The following is an 18,001-nucleotide window of genomic DNA, read 5'->3' as shown; positions in this document are numbered from 1 at the left end:
ACTCCCAAGCCAGTAATCATTCTGGGAGGAAACTGTTGCTTCATGCAAACACTATGATCCAGAGGTCATACTTTCTTGCCTAAGACACATTTCTGTGGTAAATCCCCCAGTTCTCGCAGTGCTTCAGGTCTTGCCCCACAGAAGGCAAGAAGGATGAAAAGTCATAAACCATGGTTTTAAAGGATGTGGCATTCCCTTGGGCGCATACTCAGCCTGTGCAAATGCAGCCATTCCCACAGGTGACACCCTTCGTTCTCTGTATTTCACCTGTGAATTATTTCATGGCTCTTTTCCTGCACCCCATGCCCCCAAGAGTGAAGGCTAGGGTGTGCATCCTGAATCCCCGGCCACGAGGTTGCAGAGTGCAGATTCCCCTCCAAGAGCGAAGAGCACAGTGCTCTGCCCTGTGCCCACCCAGAGGCTTGGCACTTTGTCCCCATTTTCCCCTGAAAGAAAGAAAGAGCAGGCCTAAGGCAAGAGAGAGCCAAGATGCCAAGACAGGCAGTCCCCTGTCCGGGATGGGAAGCCTGCCCAGGCCCTATGCTCCGGGAAGTCAGACGAACCCCGGGTATGCATAATCCTAATGGCAGAAAGAGTTTTGTACAAATACAGAAAAACGATCTTGTGTCAAATACCCACATTTCAGGTCAGTTTCTAAAGAATACCCACTTGACAGGTCAGTTTCTAAAACTTTACAGGTCAGTTTCTAAAACTTTTTTTTTTTAATAAAAAAGCGGTTTTTTTTTTTTTTTTTTTTTTTTCCAGCTTTTATTTGGAACGGGGTAAATATTACACTGAAGATTCCGGACATCTGGCATGTTTGTGACAGCAACACCGAGCTCAGTACACGCGCCCTGCTGCCGGGAGCCAAGGGTGATGCGGCGGGCGCGGCCGGCGGGCCCGCTGGCCCCCGTCCTTCTCACCCTCTCGGTGCGTGCCTCCGTGCCGCGGGCCCGGCCGGCGGAGGCGGGGGATATCCCGGGAAGCGTTCTCCCTTCCCGCTGGCGCGGGGAGTTCTCCTGGGCTCGGGGGAGGCGGGGCGGCGGCGCGCGGCCGCGCGGGGGCGCTGCGGGCCCTGCGCGCGGCCTGGGGGTTGCGCGTGCCGGCCACGGCATTCCCGCTGCCCGCTCGGCGCGCAGCGGCCGGGAATGGGGGAGCTGCTGCCGCCGTCGCCGCTGCTGCTGCTGCTGCCGCTCTGCCCGCGCCCCGCGGCTCCGGCGCCGCCTCCTCCTTGCTCGGCCTGAAGCGCGGTCGCACTCGCGGATCCCGGCGGGGAAGGGGCCATGGGCCGCCTCCCCGAGGCGCGGTGGCTGTGAGGCGGCCGGCGCTCGCTCGGGGAGCCGGGGGCAGAGGCTGCCGGCGGCCGGCCAGGCTGCGCCGGGGAGGGGAGTGCCGCTCGCCGGCAGCACCTCGGTGCCGGCGACTTGGGGGTGCCGCTGCCCGCCCGCCCGGCCGCGGCGGTGGATGGATGCGCCATGGCCACGCTGGTGTGCCGGGTGCAGCTGCTGGATGACACCGACCCCTTCAACAGCACCAACTTCCCCGAGCCCACCCGGCCGCCGCTGTACACCTTCCGGGAGGACATCCCGCTCGCCACCCAGCTGGCCGGGGTGCACCGCCTCCTCCGCGCCCCGCAGAAGGTACCGGGGAGGGCAGGGGCGTGTGGGTGGGGGGGCACCGGGCGAAGGGCAGCGGCCTCTCCGCAAGCGCCCGGCAGCGCGGAGCAGAGGCGGGCGGGCGGCCCCGGCCCCTGCGGGGCGGCAGCCAGGGCTCCGCGCCCGGGGCTGCCCCGCCGGCTCCCGTGCCTCCGCCGGCGCTGTTTCTCGCCCCGGCAGTATCGGCATCTCTGTAAGTCCTGGGGAGAGGCCCCGGGGAACGGCGGAGGGGTTCCCTCTGCTGCTCTCCTGCGTTCCCAAACGCTCTCAAGGGCAGCTACCCCCTCTGCTTTAGGTGTGGCTGCCCCATTCTTTCCCTAGGAGAAGAAAAACCTCATCAAACCAGAGGCCAAGTTGGGTATCAGGTACTCGGTGCCTGTCCTTCGCTAGCGTTGTCTGGGTATCTGGGGATACTGCGGGATAAGGTGCTGTGTCGGGCCAGCCGGGCACGGTCGCGCCGGCAGGACCCGGGCTTTGCCTGGTGAGGTTTAATGAGCCAGGCAGTTCCAGCCGGGGCTTTGTAAAAATAGCAGCGTCTGCTGCCCTTGAAACAATCGGTGCTACTAGTCCCTCTTGCGAAGAACTGCAGCATGGCCCTTGTCAAGTCTTACCTATCTCTTCTTGCATGCTTTCTCTAATACATGTGCTGGCATTTGTAGCTCTGCCCTTGAAATCAGGCACCCGAGCATTATCCTTGAATTTTTAGTTTTCAAAGCAATGCCATTGATTGACATAATAATAATGTCCTTTCATTATTATCTTGTATCTGCACATTAGTTCTGCAGAGTGCACTGAAGAAGAAAGGAAAAAATGCCCACTTTTTTTCTACAAAGTAGAAGTTGTAAAACTTTTATTTGCTCTGTGATGAAGTGGGAGGAAAATACTCTCTTAACATCACTTGTTGTATTATGCTCATGGGAGCCTGTGGAAAGGTGACAAAGGGCTGTGTGTCCCCTTAGATTTAAGGATATCCAAAACCCCATAAAAGCATTTCAGAGAAAAGCTCATGGAGCAGACAGAAGTTTTGCATTTGTAGAACGGTTTCCTTGCATAATAGTTGCCAAGGATACAGCATCCACTGAACAGAGCTCTGCCTAAAGCACAAAAACTCTGGAAGCTCTTGGTGCGCTGGGTCAATTCTGTTTTCATGTGCTCAGTCGTCCCCAATTCAGAGAGTGGTCCCATTGTTTTCATGGGAGGCTTTTTTTTTTTTTTTTTTTTTTTTTTTTGGAGTTAGAGCTAATTAAAAGAAAGGCAAGATGGATTCTGACGCCTAATGAAGTAAATAAAGAGATAGTTTAAAATCTGGATTTAGAGTTAATTCGACTTCATTTTCAGAGACATTTCACTTTGTTATGTTTTGCTTTGGTTTGAATACTTCCCTGGGAATTTTTTATAACTTTTCATAGTAACACCACCACCAACTTGGTTTAGTGTCTTAGGAGCCAGCCAAAATCCATGGCCACTTGTATATGCTTCACTCCTGCCCAGTCTTTCTGTGTGCAGCATTTCTCAAGTTTAATTAATGTTTGGAAAGTGGACTTACATACTTGGGGTGGGAGATGGCCTGTGTCCCTAGAGGTGTGCTCTAAACCCGGCTATTGAAAGATCGCTGCTCTGCTAGAGGCAAGTTCTGGCCCAGTGAGTTGTTCATCTGAGGTTCTGGCTCTTCCAAATACTTTGTTTCCGTTGTGAGGGTGTAGGCAAGCTCATTGAAATCTGCTTACATGGTTACAGTTACCTTTGTGTTTGCAGAGCTGCCTGTTTCTGCCTTAATTATGTCTCTTGGCTATCTCTTGGCTTCTACAAGGTAAAAAAAAAGGGTTGGTTGATTAGACTTGTTTACCTTTATTCATCATAATGAAAGCATAGTTCCGTGTTTGCACTTGCAGTTAGAGCAGCATTTCTGTGTTCGGCATTACATCTTTGTACCTGTAATTCTGTAAAATAAACTGATTTGTGTTGCTTTCTTCTGTGGCTTTTTTTTTTTTTTTTTTTGCTTGTTTTGCTTTGTTTTTTTTTTTTTTTTTTTTTTTTTTGGGAGGTGGGCATATTCTTTCTGGAGCCTTTCCTCAAGACCATATTCAGTGGTCAACAGAAGATCACAACATTATTTGGCTAAGAAGAATTTTGCTCCATTTCACCCAGAGATCAGGGCAAATTCTGATCCCAGAGGAATGCAGCTGTCAAAGCAGAGCATAGGTTAAAATTCAGGTGTCGGTTTACATTGAGGCATCCAAGGTTTGATTGATTAATTACTTTGAAAATTAGTGAGCTAATGGATTGAGGGTCCATTTAGTATCATCACGGTGGCTAGAGCAGTATCTCTTGAAACAGACCTAGGAGTTTCTACCTCAAATGGTGTCCGTGCCCATGGCAGGAGTGTTGAAACTTTAAGGTCTCTTTCAACCCAAGCCTTTCTATGATGATGATAATGAAATGCATAGGAACACCAATGTTTAAATAATTTATGAAGTTTTATAAACTGGTGGTGTTTTTGCCAGCAGGTTTGAATGATCAGTGCTAGGCTTTTTTCCAGTAAGTTTTAAGTTGCCTTCTCTTGATTTGGGCAAACATTCACTTACTCTCTGAACAGAGTGGCCAGCTTGTTGCCTTCGCACCAGTGGATGATTTGCACATCTTTTAGATGATGTACCGCTGTGGGATGTACTTGATAGGATGAAGTCAATGTCAGGAATCCAGCTCACTTCAATGGGGTCAGATTTCGCCACTGCTGTCTTGAAATTAGTAATGATGACAGTGTAGTGACGGTGGTATTTTTGTAGTTAGTAAAACAACTTGTATACTGCAAGTCATTGTAAGTTAAACATTATAAACAATTATTAAGAAAACCATTTAAAAAGTAAACAAAAAATGCTTTGACATTTGGACCTGTCATAGTATGTCATTAGTAGCTTTTTTGTAACCAGCAGATGTTCTAGTTTGATTCCAAAGAGCAGGATTTCTTCACTCCAGTTCTTTGAAAGTACAACTCAGTTTTGCATGTTGGTTTTACAGCTTCTTTTCTTTAATCTCACACTTTTACTTGAGTTTGGATGCAAGTCTAGATCTATACACAGTCTTCTGAGCAGCAATGCTTTTAGGTCCTTATGCAGGTTCACTGGGACGTTAAGAAACTGAGTTCTGAGAATAATGTTTGGGATGGTCTTTGCTACCCTGAATAACATGCAGCACCTGAGCAGGTTGATAGGGAAAACTGGTAAGAGTCTCTGCGATCTTTCTTTCACTTGTATTTGGGTGCCTAATTGTATCCTCCTGCCTGTTTTTTCCCCTGCTTCTCTGTGTGCACATACTTTTCTCTACATCCATATCTCTGGATACAGCAGCTTGTTGTTCATTGGGTTGTGCTCAGTTCTGTCTGGCATTCACACTGAGCCTCATGGGGCAGGGCACTGACATCAGGAATGCTTGTTTCAGCTATCCCCCATGGTTACGAGTGATTTGGTCCTAGATGATAACACACCATCCTAGTTGATGATACAATGAAGCACTGCAAATTCTGTTACAGTATTTTTAGCCACATTTACAAATTCTTGCTTAGTAACTATGCCACGTTGCAGAGTTTTGTGGTTTGCCTGTATTGATTTGGCTGCCTAAGGTGCCATTTTGAATTTGGCTTTTATTGTTCATGAGGATTTTAGGTCACTCTTACTGTCTGTTGTATGAAATAGAATTGGATCTAGTTTGGACTCTGACTTCAGATGTCCCTTTTGCCCATTTCTGTGAACCTTGGGAAAATTCAGAATTGGGTCTAAATTTGTGGCTCAGGCCCTATGCCAATAACGCTCTTTGAATCTAATTCAGTACATTGGGTTTGTTGGTTTTGAATTGCTTTGAGTTACTTGATACTTATAACTTGCTGACATAGGGTCGCTCAGGAGAGTAGCTATATATACATGGCTCATGTCAAGTGGTGTGCTTTTTTTAGAGATCTTCTTCATTATAACCTATTCACATAATTACAGCATGCTGAGTATGTTGCCGTAGTCTGTTTTCACATGCCACAGTAGTGTTCAGTGTTGGGGCAGCTCTTTAAGAAATATATCTTTACAATTATATAGGACATCACACTGCCTAATTTATCAAGAAAACTTAATTGAAATACTTTGTGTAACAATGGAAAGCAACAAAAAATCCTTCCATGCATTTGGGGTACTGGTGGAGGTGGCGTAAAGGAGAGTTATAGTGCCATAAGGATAATTGTTTTGATCTCCTGTTCCCTCTGAGAAAACTGGAGACAACTTCTGTGTTTAATTGCCTTCCAAGAATTTGTAATTAGGAACAGTGTCATTCAGAAAACAGTGGTATAAGCAAATAAATGCAGAGCTCTAGAGGGATTTGGGAGTTTCATTCATAAAGAAACCATCCACGTTTCCGTCTTCAGCTGCTGTGATTTAGCCCTACATTTAAGCCAGGGCTCACTCTGAGGCATGGTGTGATGTAAACTGATAGCAGGAATAGTTCCACTGGTTGTGTCCTGGCATGGAGCTCAGCTCTGGCATTGAACTCAGTGCCAGGCTATACCCTGGCAGCAGCCTCAGGTTTTCTGAGAGCAGTAAGTCTACCAGCTGGCTCCTCTTCCATGGGTTTCTTTGGCATTAAGTAATAATGCATTGGTCCACAGACACTAAGCAGAAAAAGAAGAAAGTATGGTTTGAATCCTGATCCTGATGTAGGTACTGGTAAAGAGCAGCTGTTCTCTGAAGAGAGCATTTTTGGGTTAGTCATTATGTTGTTAATGGGAGCTGAAGAATAGAAGATGGAAACTGGAATATTGTCATGTTCCCAGGGAAAATGAACCCACACCTAAGGGAAGCTGGTTGGTATCTTCTGCAAGTGTTGCTGCTGAGGACTGGGAAATATTATAGTTGAGGGCTGTCAAGACCCATAGGTCTTTCATATTCTGCCTGAAGCAGGTGGACATCAGCCTTTTTTCATCCTTCGAGAGAAGAGGGGATTTAACACAAAGGTTTTTTTTCCAGAAGGTTTCCAAAGTATTCTGACTCTAGTCAAGTATTTCTGAAGCTGACAAATTCCTGTGCTTCAGGAGATTGACCCTGTAGCAGACGTGTGTTCTTGAATTTTATAGGGAATTATTTATGAGGGCAGAGCAGGGTAGGATACTGCTCTGTCTCCTGACTTGACAGCACAAGCTGCATCAGAGTCCTGTGTGAAGCACACTTTTCTGGGGGAGTATAAACACCTGCCCTAAAGCACAACTGTGAAAAGCTTCTCAGTCTCCACCAGCTGACTGTCTTCTGCATGTGGGCCTTCAAAGGAGAAGAAATAGCTGTAGAACAGATACAAAGTAATTGTCAAATGCCTGGCTTTACCTCTGGCAGTTTAAGGTAAGATGACTTTGAAGTTCTTGCAAGGTTCTTCTGACAAGTTACGGTTTGGACAAGTTGCAGTTCAGTTCAGTTGTTTGATCCAGGCTTAAAAGCTGTGTTGTAAAATCCCAGAGATTCAGTTCCTGACTTTGACACCTCTCTTGCAGGTCACTGAGTTTGGCTGATCATAGCTCAAGAGCCTTTGTAGAGCTCCATGTCTGGAATGATAGGACCGAGTGTACTGGTAGTTCTCAGGATTGAACTAAATTTTTAGATCACAGATTGGTCAGATGCAGCCTCTGGAAACTTGCATCACCCTGTGTTTCCTGGAGGTTCTTAGTCAAAGAAAGGAGATTATTAAAAAGAAGTCTGACCTTGATGTTATCCTACCACAAGTCTCATACTTGCAGTTCCAAATTTTGATAGTTGCACTTAAAACTGGTTTGTAGATACCTCATTTTATCCAAATTCTTCTTGTGTAAAGATTACTAGTGGATTACCTCATTTTATCCAAATTCTTCTTGTGTAAAGATTACTAGTGGATTAACTGAGCAAGAAACTAAGATGACTGCAGTTCATATCTATGTTGGTAAAGGAATAGTCAGTGATGTAGGACTTGGCATATTGCAATTTCCTCTTTTTTCCTGTGTTCTAAATAAGAGCAGAAGTTCTCACAATGTTTTAGAAGAGTTTTCACTTCCTGATGCATCCACCTAGCCATCCTACCTTGCCAGTAATTAGGGTCTAAATGAGAATCCCTTTTGTTTCTGTCTGATCTCACTCACTGGGTTGGGATGATGAGCCTTACAACCTTTGTGCAAATGTATGCAAGGCAGCCAGGCTGTAAATCACCCATCCATCACACTGTCACTGGTGACAACCCTACTTGGTTATATAGTTCATTTCTCTGGCTGGAATTCAGCCAGGACAGGTTGGTACCTCTACTCTTTCAAAGGGTGTTTTATTTTTTTGAGTGACACAAAGTGGTCTGGGCTGGGGCTATACAGCTCCTTGGGTAAAGGCTGCTTCAGTAGGCTGAACCCATGTGCTAAGATATTACTTCATTACCAGCTCAGAGGAAAGAGTGCCAGCTACTTACACCTCTGTCATCACTTTCCACACAACCTGGATTGCGTTATATTAATATTAACTTTATATTGTATTGAAGTTATTAATAAGACACAAGGAATGTTGTTACATATTTTTAGCAGTGGAACAAGTTGGGACAATAGTAGCAGTGAGCTCTCTAGTAGGCCCAGCTACCTAGAAACTTCTGCAACTGTCTGGCATATGAAACTATTGAAGACTTGGAAGTTCACTGTCCGCATCATCAGCTTAACACATATATACCACAAAAATGCATTGCAGTTTCCAATTTCCAAGTTAAAACTAAGTAATTCTGTCATTCCCAGCATTTTAAGGATGCTTTAAAAGAAAAAAAAACCCAAACGTTTTGACCTTTTCCTTTGCTTTCAGTATGACTACTTGACTTCAGTAGTCATACTTCTCAACTGACCCTCTATCTGTTTTGTGAGGAGGATATTTATTTATTTTATTCCACAGAATCCTGGAAAATTGTTAATTTTGGTCCTGCATGCCTAGTTGCTATTGTTAAATGTGGGCAGTACATTATTATTAATCTTTTGGTCATATTGGTCATCATTTAACATGGTAGTGATTGTTAGGCTGAACAGAAAGGATTGGGGTGACTGGAAAAGCAGCTTGGTCTTCTTTTAGTTGTAGTTCTAGAGGTGTTTATATGACAAAATATATATACTTGAAAAAATGAAACAGTGTTGTCTTTTACTGTGTTTACTAACAAATAAACTCTTGTGTTTACTAACAATTAAACTCTTAGTATCAGAATGATACGAAGACGCTGCATAAATAAACAAGTTGTAATACAAAGTAAAGCCAAATATGTGTGATTACATGAAGTAGTGGAGGGTTGTGTATGGCTTGAAGCTTTAAGTTCATCAGCCACAAAAGTAGTAAGCTGTATCTTGTGCAGTTGTATTGCTTTAACTCTAGTGATACAGATAAAGCAATGCACTCTTCCTCTTGTACACAGCATGCATGATTATATTGGAATAAAATGCACTTACACATAGCTTGTATTGCCCTATTTAGGAAAGAAAGTAGTTTACTTTCATCTTGGTTTCTGTGTTGTGTTCTCTTCTAGAAGCTACAGACTATGCCAGTTAAAAGGATAATTTTAAGTAAAATTGTTGGTTAAAAAATAAAAATGAGGGGCATTTCAGTGCTGTTCCTTGAAGCTAGTTGCTTCAGGTTTGCTAATGAGCTCTTCAACCTTTGTAAATGAAATTGAGAAAATCAGTATTTTCTTTAGAATTGTAAATATACTATTGCAGCCACAAGTAGCAGCATTGGAGGTAAAGTAGATACACCAACTGCTGGTGAGGTGCCTGCGGGTTTTGTGTTTAGGTTTTTTTTGGATGGCTTTGTTATTGACAAGGAGAAGATGAAGTCCCTGGACTCTCTCTGGTGGGCTTTCTCTGCATGTTCAATGTGAACCACCTGGCATGATTTGGGGGCTGGCAAAGAAGGCACTCGTAGCTCTCACAGATGTGCTAGCCAGGTTGCTTATCTGAGTGTCACATGCCAGGTAAAGCTAGTTGCAAAAGCACATTGTGTCTACTTTCTTGCTTCATTACTGCAAGGCTTGCAAGGAAAGAACATAATAGTGGAGTGTGCAATCAGGAAACCAACAGGACTCTCATCTGTGCTAGTGAAATGCCAAAAGGGGTCTTGTGCCTGTTTTTTCTCAGTGTGGAATTAAGGTTTTGAGTTTGCTCCAAGTGCCAGTGATAAACCCATTCTAGCTAGGGGGTAGACATTAATAGACTTGTAGTACTTGGAAAGGCTTGGCATTTTATGGGTAGTGAAGAAATCAGAAAAAACCACATATCTGCACTCTGTTTATTCCCTTACTGCAGCAGCTGGCCCTGGAGCATGACCTTTGACTCCACACACAAAGGGTTGTTATTTTCCACATCAGCTCTAGCATTGTGAGGGACTTGGCTTGTGAAAATCTTGAGTCCTCTGCCCTCTTTAAAGGAGGTCTTGGTGTCCCTGTTATGGAAGACCCTTCTAGGTTTGCTAGGCAGAGAATTAAGGATACCTGTTTCAGATTCCTAAAATTCTAAGATTTTTCTATGCTGCCCTGTCTCACAGGCAGGCAGGACCTCATTGTCTGACTATTGTCAATAAAAAGTAAGTGAATTTGCAGGATTTTCTTTGTGTTTTCGTTTGGGTTTACTTATTTTTGTTAAAGTTGGTCACCTTCAAAAAGGTGTAGGGACTGGGAAGCTTTATAGTGGTGAGTGCCAAGGAGATGCAAATTCATGTATGTCTCGTTATGAAACTGTGCCGGTCCTAAGGCTTTCGGAATTTCAGAAGTCCCCCTCATGAGGCACATTTCATCGGCATCTTTATAGGAAATTGTAATGTGATTTTGAAAGTAGGTGTTTTGTAAACAAAATGTGTTACTGAGGAAGAAAAGGTGCTGCTAAATTACAGTGTTTGTGCTTTTCAGTCTCTACATGTGTTATTTTAGTTTTTTCATCATTCTTTTTCAAGTCCTCTAACATGATACTAGTTGATTTGAGCTTCGGTTATAAATACAAGCAACCTGTAATCCCAGTGACTACAAGTAAGGCAGGCAGGCTTCATTCACAGGTGGAAGAGCAGTGTATTTTATTTCAGACAGACATGACCGATTTATCCTGTATGAGCATTCTAAATGATTAATGCATTGCAATGATCATTGCTGGTCACAGCTGAAGGACTCTCATCTTACTGTGAATTTTTTTGTTCTGATTTGATTATAATACATGAGGTGTTTTTGTCTGTGACTACACAAGGCAGAAAGAAATGCAGCCCTTCTGGGTTTAGTAGCCACAGTTGTGTTTGCCTGGGACCTGAGCACTCCTGTAGTGTCTCATATACAGCCTTCACTTTATACTGTAGTATTGCTCATTATTTTACTTGTTATGTCCCCTTATTTTTGCACAGAAATGAGCTTGAATAACTGCAATTAATGCACTTAGATTTGTTATACTTGCCTTGTAGACAGTAATGTGTTCTTGTTTAGATGCTGATTTCAATTTTTGCTTTTTTTTAGCTTACTTAAAAAGTCAATTTGTCTGCAGTATTGTTTCAGCTACTGTATGGTGGTATTACTGGAAGCTACTCTGCCTTATGTGTGCATTATGTTATGCTTCTTCTAGACTGAGCCTTGTCTGGGAAGAAAAATGACTCATTTTTCTGACAAAGCTGAGACTTGTGGGGGAAAGTGGTGGAAGAAAATCCTCATCTTTTAGAAGTTAAAGAAGTGTAGTTTCTGAGGCTTAAGATGGGTGTCTCAGTTCAGATGCTGCTGAATTATGCTTTTAGGTTTTTTTTGTCTTCTTAATGTTTTGGGGTTTTTTTGTTTAGTTTTGAAATGTGGATGAAAAAGCCACCAGTTATCAGTGTGAGTTTATGTTAAGCCTAGGGTGTGCCCATATCTTTGAGTTTCTGAATTTATTGTTTAGAGACTCTGAATCTGGATTTTGGTGCCTTCATTTTATCTTGCTAAAGAAAAGTGATCAGCACTCAAAAATGTGCCCTTTGGAGAAATGACCACCTGTAGTAATTTTGAAATCTGGGAGCTTGTTATAATGGAGAGAATTATCTCAAGATACAGAATTCTTTCTTTGCTAATTAGATGTGCCCATAATTTATATGTGTTTAGCTTGAAAGTCCTCAGAATAGGTATGTGTTCCTTTTATTATTTTTCTCTCTTTCATCAAGGTGTTTGAAGGAAGTGTTTCCTAATGGTCATTTGTGTAAAGATTAAGAGGACTAGGATACTGTTTGGGCTACTTTTCAGAGGCTATATCAAAAGAAATTATTGGTCCTGGGAAACTGGTAATGGAACACAGCCGTAAGCTTCCTCACATCATTGATTAGTATTCAGCCATAGTTTTAGTGTACAGAAGTCTTTACTGTGTGATGAATCATTTAACTATGTCCTAGAGAATAAGTGATTGCATTGTGGTGTCACCTGGTTTTGTTTTGATAGTTTCAAAGCATTAAGTCCTGTAGGTCCTAAGTCTGATCCTGTCAGTTACACAGCAAGGTTCATTTAAAAAAAAATTTTTAAAAATATATAGATATATATATATATATATAGTTGGATGGGAAAAGCCCAAAAATGTGACTCCTGAAGATTAAAAGCACAGCAAGAGTGCAACATTTTAAATTAAGAGTTAGCACTTGAATGTGTAAAAATATATTGGTCTGAAAAATCTTCATTTTTCTTTTCGGTGTTATGAAAGACAGCTATTTAAAAGCATCCTTGCAAATGTTGCAACTGCTACCTCAGCACAAGAGTTCAGGAGAGCCAGAATAAAGATGGAGTTGGCAGCGCTCTCAGGCAGGATTGAAGGAGGCTGCTCAGAGTTGGCAAAGCTACGAGCATCTGAATGTAGGTAGAAGGATATTGATTTTCAAGACTGCCAAAATGTTGTCTGTCTTTCATAAGCGGTAAATCATATTGAAAGGAATTGGGGTAAAACTGCCATTTGTTTTAATGTTTTCCTTTGTGGTCTGTTAACAAAGATGGGTGGGATGGGAGCGTGGGCTCTGCCAGTAAAGACATCAGCAATCACGGAGCAGCTGCCTGCCTGGTGCTGCTGCTCCCTACATTGACTCCAGTTTGCCACCACATTCTCTCAACATGTTTCAACATGTAATTGCATTGGCCTGTATACAGCAATGTGGCTGTCTTGGACTTCAATCCTTGCCATTGTAAGAGTGCTGATTGAATTGCAGACTAAAAATAGGCTGTACTCAGACATGCTGTGTGCTATCAGTTGCACTCTGCTTTGGCAGTCTGTTGGTAACATGACATAATTAAAAGTTGACAAAGGCCATAGGCAGAATGCTCTCCCATGATTTCTAGGATTTAATGCTTGAAGAAGGTATTTTCTTAACTTGATGAATTTGGCTCACGTGGTTATAGCTCAAATAAATGACCTACTGTATTATTCTTTAATAGTTCTGGTAGGTTGTTGAAAGAATGTCCTTGTCTTAAACCCATTCTTTAGATTGATGTTGCTTCTGTGGGAAAGCCACTGGTAATAGACCATAGCATTTGGAAATCATTACAGTTAGGTGTGATTTGAGTGACAAAAAGGAGATTAGAAATATTTTTCAGTGCACTGTAAGTTGAACTATATTTACTTCCTTTATGTTACTACGGTTTGTCACTGATATTCCAACAAATATTTCACAAAGATACATGCAGCTGAGAAGAGGGAAATAGCTTACTATCTTATGAGTAGTCATCAGCTAGTGTTATTTTAAGAAGTTTCAAGGGAGATTGATTAAAATTATGCTTTCATATTCTTCATCCACCAAATTAGATTTCTTGAAATAAAAACGAGTAATCTAAATCTGAGATAATTAAGCACCAATTCATAAATTATGGTTTGAAGAAATACTCAAAAAGAAAAAAAACCCAGCCTTTTTCCTCACTGAATTCTTCTGAAGGACCAACCATGGGATGAAGGCTGATGGGTACTCAATCTCTGTGTTTAATTGTTAAAATCAGGGAAGGGAAAGTAAGCTACAAATAATTACTGTAGAAAGATTACTTCCTTGGACATTTGTGTGTGTATGTAAATGCAGTCAAAGTAATATTAATCCTACCTTTGTTTTCTCACGTTGATTATTTGTCCATTTCTTCAAAATAAATCAAGACTGCAGTGTGTTCTGTAGGTGAGTCATAGGAGGTTATTATTGAAGCCATGCCCCTGTGGTGCTTTTTAACCAGCTGGATGTTTGACAGTTTAAATAAAGTGACTGATTTCCATGTATTTCCATGTGGCTACTAATAAGTTGTATGGTTCAAATTATTTCTGAAGGCAGATTTTTGAGATAACCAAAGACTGATGGAGTAGGGTGAGGGTACATGATAAGAAAGAAAAGAAAGTCTATAAAGCTTTCCTGGCCAAGAAACAAGAATACAACCATGAGCAGGTTGCTAGCCAAATTTGGTATCTCTTGTAGAGTGCACTTTGTCACTTGTAACTTGAATAGGTGTTATGTCAAGATATTTTGAAGGAGAATCTGTTCTAGCAAACCAAACCCCTTGATTATTTTTGGATATCTCTGTTAAATATGGATGGGATTTGTTGTGAGAAGTTCTAATTAGCTGCTTGGGCAAGTCTGAGTGATTTGGCTTGAATGTTCTTACCATAGCCTGTAACAGCATAGTTGTGTGAACTTGTGCCTGTCCTACCAGGGAATTTGGCTGATGTTTGCTGTTGCAGTGGAACCTGTGTTGGCTTGACTATAAAACTGTCACCACTGGGCAATGACCTGAGTGGTGCTCATATTAGTGTCTGCCTTTATGAGCTACTAATGGAAATGGAAAACCCTATTTACTTAATCAGAAGCTAATTACTGTGTTTAGTTTGTTAGTCTTGTGGAGAAGGGAGGTGAGTGCAAATCCCCGACCACAGAATGTTTATACAAACACATGGAGGTGTTTGGGCAATTACAAAGGCCTGTGTAGCAAAGCAGGCTATGTGGTTTGTGCCAAGTCTCATTCTTCCTATCCATCCCCTTTCTGTTTTTCAGTATTGCAGTCTGTGCTATATCAGAAGGTACAAGCTCAGCTTAATTCTGGTGTAGGTTTGTGGCTTGCTGCGAGTCCGCCTTCTCAAGGAGACAGATTTTGGTGATTGATGATAACTACTTTGTTCCTCTTCATGGGTGACACCATGGTGATGGGCATTTGGTTCATAGGACAGCTGTCTTGAGTAACCAGGGCTTGCTCCTTTCATGCACTACAGGTGAAAGAGGAAGGAAAGTCTGTTCTTTTTTAAGAAAAGGGTTATTTAAAAGCCAGAAATAGCATTGTAATTGCTTGATTCTCAGAAGCAATTTCTGGAGGGCCGTCTGTGAAAGGGGTGTGGCTGTAACCTCTAGTGCTAACAAAAGGATAAGCAAGTAAGGAAATTTCATTTGAACTATGCAGTACAACCTAATATTCAAAGCCTTGTTGTACTCCCCATATTCCTGATTTACATTTGGGAAATGCTTACTGTTTGTTGCAGACGTGCTTGCAGTGGGTCACATAAAGATGACTTGTTAATTTTTTGAGGACACTGAGTGAAGAGCTTCTGTTTGAAGTGGAGAAGAGATGAAGCTTTGAAGCACATCAGTATAGAAAGGCAGAACTGGTAGAGCTGCTGTGCTAGACCAAAAGGAAGAACCAAACCAAAAGCCTTGTAATGTAGAGAAAGTCTACCTCACCCCTGGATGCACATGTATGTTTGTGGTATAATGAGGAATGCAAAACAGATTTTCTTTCCTGTATCAAGTCTTATAAAATAGCCATTTCATCTTCCCAGAGAAACAAAAGGTTTTGAAGCATGGGTCATTGTCTCTCTGAGTGCAGGAGTGACTGGGGTGGTAGAGGAGAGCAGTGCCTGGGATTCCAGGAGAAGCATTTCAGCTGAATGGCTCCTAATGGCAAAATTGGCATGACATTTGAATAGCAACATTGCTGTTACAGAGTTAATGCAGATTACAGAGTTAATGTTTTGTTTATGCAGTTTTCCTTTGAGTGTTATATTGCAACCTTAGCATAATCTTCTAAAGTACAAAATAAAGTACTAAACTGATAAGCAATCTTTTATTGCACATTGTTTTGTTCTGGTTCAGGAGAAAAAAGGTTTGTACATAATCTGTTGTTTTATGGTTTGGAGGAAGGGGAATTATTTTGTTGTCTTTAAAGTCTTTCAAACTTTTTAAAGTGAAAATAAGCTGAAGAAATATATTTATTGCCAGGGAAAAATATATGAAGTCTATCCAACTTCCCTGAACTAACTGTTATACCTCAGCCAGCCCCTCAGAAAACTTTTAGAACTCATTTCACTTATGAGTTGGTATCTAGTTGTTTTATTTGTCCAGAGGAAAAATTATATTTATATCATGGTCTCATCAGTGTCAGAGCAGCAGGTGTCTAAAGTTGCTGTGAGGAAAACTGGCTTTTTACTGTGTATTGGGTGAAACATGTTTACGCCATGGTTTTAATATGCTAGTCCAATGTACTAGAAATGCCCAGTTAGTGCAATAAAACTGTATCTAGATGGACTGTTTTGTCTCAAATGTAAACCTCATGTGTTTAAAAGTAGTTGAATGCTTGTTGGAAAAAGTTTTTGGGATGAAAAGTTTAGCAGAATTTGTCAGGATAGTCATGTCCGTACCTGCTTAAGCAGTTGATTTTTGAACAGGGCTCTTACCAACATTCAGTTTCCTTTTCCCAAAGGAATCTGTATCCCTTTCTCATCTCTAAGGAGAGGGCTGTCACTGTTAAATGTGGATCATTACACAGTTGTATTAAAAATAGAAATCCAGCATACAAGACAGTGGTGATGTTTGACAATATGACCCATGGTGCAATCTGCAATCATGCTAGTTTTGGCATGTTGAATCCTATCATTCACACAGGAAAGGTGTCAATGAGACTTCCCTTTGGGATGTACTTCTTTTAATGGGCTTAAGAGTCTTCTATCATGTTTCCTGTGAGAATGTTACTGATATTTGAAATTATTATAATGAGTAAGAACTCTGTTTAAAAATTAGTATATATTTTTGCTATTAATTCGAGTAATTTAAACTGAAGAAAGAAGGAACATATAAATGGGAATTTAAATAAAAAATATCATATTAAATTAAACTTTGGATTTGAGAACAAGTTTTTTTGAGCTACCTTCTGTTTTAGGAGACACAGAAAATGAATGATGGGAAGATACTTGTTTACAAAATACTTGCTGTTGAAGGAATGCACCATGTTGGCATATGTGGAAAGACTCTCCAGACATGTAAGGTGCTCTCTGCACAAACGTATTTTAATGAATTTTAATCTTACTTAACAGATTGTAGCAGGACAGTTGTCAAAGGTGAGGATATTTTCTTTATGCTCTTGATGACACAGTGCTGGCTAGAACTTTGACTCCAGGTCTTGCACTAAGTACTTCTGGTATTTTCCTGTGTGTGTCTCCACAGTGCAGTGGTGTATGAGCCATTTTCCTACTTGCTTAGTAATCTCCACTGAGGTTTTCTAGATATGGGTCAGAGAAGACATTTTTCTTAAACATTTGAATCATCTTGAATTGGATGTGGTGGAGTAGTGGGCCATGAGTATGGCCTTAATATGCAGCTCAGCTGGATTCTCAAATGTTATTTTTCCAAGAGCTCTTTGTAGTGAAAAAATGGCTTAAACAGTAAGTTTCTGTGCACTATCCTTGTGTAAATTACAGTAATTGTTTTACTAGCCAAACTCCAGGTACTTTTTTGAAATATATTGTAGATGTCATTTGGCTACTGAATGAACATTTAGTGCTGGTATGCATTCCTTATTCTACTTTTTTTTTGTGATTATATACTTTTGTTGTCTGTTACCCCTTTGTTAGTGTTTTTCATCATGCTGTCAAATTATTCAGTATTTATAATATAAGAATAAGCAGCTTCTGGTTTGTACTTGTCTATTGAGTCAGATAGTTCTTCTGCTTCTTCTTTTTCCTGGAAAAATTAAATACCCTTATTTGCTATTACAATCATTGTTTTGTCACAAGCCATCATTTAGGCTTATAATAACAGTCATCCAAAAACTGCTATAGGCTTTGCATGAAATCTGTTGATTTTTTTATATTTTTTGCATTTTGCAAACCAATTAATTGCTACCAAGGAATACAGAAGTATGTGAAGCTGGACATGTTTAAGGGTAACTGAGCAGAGTGGTTTGTCAACCAAAAACCCTCCCAGCAGAAAATCAACCATAGCTAGTAATGATCTTGGATTCCTTTCTCTTCACATCCTGTTGAGATTTCAGCAACCACTATGTCTAATCAGGACAAAGCAGGGTCAGCTTGTCATCATGACACCGTTGTTTAGCAATCAGAGCTGATCTTTCTG

General features: G+C 41.6%; 1 protein-coding gene across 3 annotated transcripts in view; it reads left to right on the top strand.

Moving 5' to 3' along the window:
• The first annotated feature begins 1,133 nt into the window (after window positions 1-1,133).
• The window catches only part of FHOD3 (formin homology 2 domain containing 3), a 374,811-nt gene continuing 357,943 nt past the window's right edge, over window positions 1,134-18,001 (top strand). For all 3 annotated transcript variants that reach the window (XM_041475887.1, XM_041475885.1, XM_041475888.1), the window contains exon 1: window positions 1,134-1,640. In XM_041475887.1, coding sequence (XP_041331821.1) covers window positions 1,476-1,640 — 165 coding nt within the window. In that variant the 5' untranslated portion in view covers window positions 1,134-1,475. The remainder of the gene's footprint in view (window positions 1,641-18,001) is intronic.

This window comes from Pyrgilauda ruficollis, unplaced genomic scaffold (assembly GCF_017590135.1).
Source record: "Pyrgilauda ruficollis isolate IOZ18807 unplaced genomic scaffold, ASM1759013v1 scaffold37, whole genome shotgun sequence".
Lineage (NCBI taxonomy): Eukaryota > Metazoa > Chordata > Aves > Passeriformes > Passeridae > Pyrgilauda > Pyrgilauda ruficollis.
This window is presented reverse-complemented; position numbering and strand designations above follow the sequence as displayed.